Genomic DNA, 2,500 nt, shown 5'->3' on the forward strand with positions numbered 1-2,500 from the left:
AGCAACAGCAACGCACGGATCATCCTGACGAACTGAAAACAGACGAGAGACATTCAACCTCAACCTGTCTGAGCAGCTCTGAACCAACACAGACAGTATATATAATGGACCACCAGGTCCTGTTGGGTCTCTGTCTCCCGGTCCGGACCAGAGACAGTATATAAACTGGACCAGCAGGTCCCGTGTCTCTGGACGGAGACCAGTGAAGTCTCTTTCCCGGTGATGGCTGAGCGTTACTGAGCAGCCTCCAACTGAGCTTGAAGACGTAGATGTGACGTGAGCAACCTGTCTGAAAGTTGGAAGTCTTCTGGTAGCTGTGCCAAGAGAAATTCATCATTCCCAATCTAGCAGAGACGGAGAGCGTAGGTATATGTAAGGAGATAACATAGACACAGGCTAATTATTGATCACTAAAATGATAGTTAACATTAGTAATTAAACTTAAACAGCTAATGGAAGTCCAAACTGCCTGAGAGCTTCTCCTGTACTATACGGTAATTCCTCTACTATGAGACAGTAAGTCTCGTGGTTATGACCCAATCGTTAGCCTATTTTTATAAAAACGTCTGCTACGGAGCCATAACGTGAGCTACAAGGTAATGGAGCCTTTTATACATTGTCGTGTTTCTTTAGAAATAAACAATGGACAAATAGAGTCTTTAAACTCTTCAGATGTAAAGTTATTCTCTGTCAAAGTGACGTCAAAATGAATGGTAGTCAATGGGATGCTAACGGGAGCTGATGGCTTGGTAGCATCAAAATGAATGGCAGTCAATGGGATGCTAACGGGGGGTGATGGCTTGGTAGCATCAAAATGAATGGCAGTCAATGGGATGCTAATGGGGGGTGATGGCTTGGTAGCATCAAAATGAATGGCAGTCAATGGGATGCTAACGGGGGGGTGATGGCTTGGTAGCATCAGAATGGCTCCATAGGAGGTTCGGCTCTGAAGCGAAGGTTACCCCCCCGTGGAACCACCAGACTCCTCCTGCTGCTGTCTGTGATCTGATAACTGTCAGACCGAAGCAATCAGAAGCAATCAGAACGATCTCATTTAACAAAAGATGGAAACGTTACGTTACAGCCGTCAGTGTTTGAACTTTACAGGGAGATATCGGTGAAAAGTCAAAGTTATTAGGGGTGTAAATCGATCCAGCCCTACTAGTAAAAACATTTACGAACCACTTACATATTAATCATCAATAAAAATGATCATATAAAACACTGACACAAGTTATTTTAACCAATGAGTACTTTTCACAGTACTGATACTTCTACTGAAGTAATCTGAGTACTTCCATCCTGATGGATCTGACTTTATTACAGACAGAAAACTACAAGAACACATGCTGATGAAACAGCAAGCAGAAACAGCACATATATATGTGTGTATATATATATATATATACATACACATATATACAGATACATAACATACAGATACATACATACATACACATATATACACATACATACACATACATACATACACATATATACATACAGATACTACATACATACATACACATATATACATACAGATACTACATACATACATATATATACTAGGGCTGTCAAAATAACGCGTTCATTTCGATTAATTAATCTGAGAAAAAATAACGCGTTAAAAAAATAACGCAGATTAATCCATTCCATATTGAGGTTTGACCCGGAGCCGTTCTAGCCTCCATTGGACTGTAAAATGAAGGAGGGAGACGAGAATGTTCTGCCTGGATCATTAACTGGAACATTTACTTGTAAAAATCTTCTTCCTGCCAACCCTGGCTACCGAAATCTGGTGCCACTGATATGTCTGCTCTTCTCTCTGATGCTCTGAAGACGATACAGGCAACACAAACACCGCTGCATGTGACGCTAGTTAACACTATACTCAACAGCAGCTAATGTTAGCCTACCGCTAGCTAGTTAACACTATACTCAACAGCAGCTAACGTTAGCCTACCGCTAGCTAGTTAACACTATACTCGACAGCAGCTAACGTTAGCCTACCGCTAGCTAGTTAACACTACACTCGACAGCAGCTAACGTTAGCCTACCGCTAGCTAGTTAACACTACACTCGACAGCAGCTAACGTTAGCCTACCGCTAGCTAGTTAACACTACACTCGACAGCAGCTAACGTTAGTCTACCGCTAGCTAGTTAACACTACACTCGACAGCAGCTAACGTTAGCCTACCGCTAGCTAGTTAACACTACACTCGACAGCAGCTAACGTTAGCCTACCGCTAGCTAGTTAACACTACACTCGACAGCAGCTAACGTTAGCCTACCGCTAGCTAGTTAACACTACACTCGACAGCAGCTAACGTTAGTCTACCGCTAGCTAGTTAACACTACACTCAACAGCAGCTAACGTTAGCCTACCGCTAGCTAGTTAACACTATACTCAACAGCAACTAACGTTAGTCTACCGCTAGTTAGTTAATACTATACTATACTATACACTATATAAAATGCTGACAGCTAACGCTAAACGGT

At 42.1% G+C, this 2,500-nt stretch overlaps 1 protein-coding gene across 3 annotated transcripts in view; it reads right to left on the reverse strand.

The window, feature by feature from the left end:
• calua (calumenin a) overlaps positions 1 to 2,500 on the reverse strand; it is a 16,012-nt gene that overhangs the window by 10,157 nt on the left and 3,355 nt on the right. For 2 of the 3 annotated variants that reach the window (XM_031321530.2, XM_031321531.2), the window contains exon 2: positions 1 to 32. This exon is cut by the window's left edge and continues 198 nt beyond it. In XM_031321530.2, the coding sequence (XP_031177390.1) occupies positions 1 to 32 (32 nt within the window). Of the gene's footprint in view, positions 36 to 2,500 lie in introns of all 3 variants that reach the window. The other variant, XM_031321532.2, reaches the window with a different exon arrangement.

Source organism: Sander lucioperca, chromosome 20 (genome assembly GCF_008315115.2).
Source record: "Sander lucioperca isolate FBNREF2018 chromosome 20, SLUC_FBN_1.2, whole genome shotgun sequence".
Classification (NCBI taxonomy): domain Eukaryota; kingdom Metazoa; phylum Chordata; class Actinopteri; order Perciformes; family Percidae; genus Sander; species Sander lucioperca.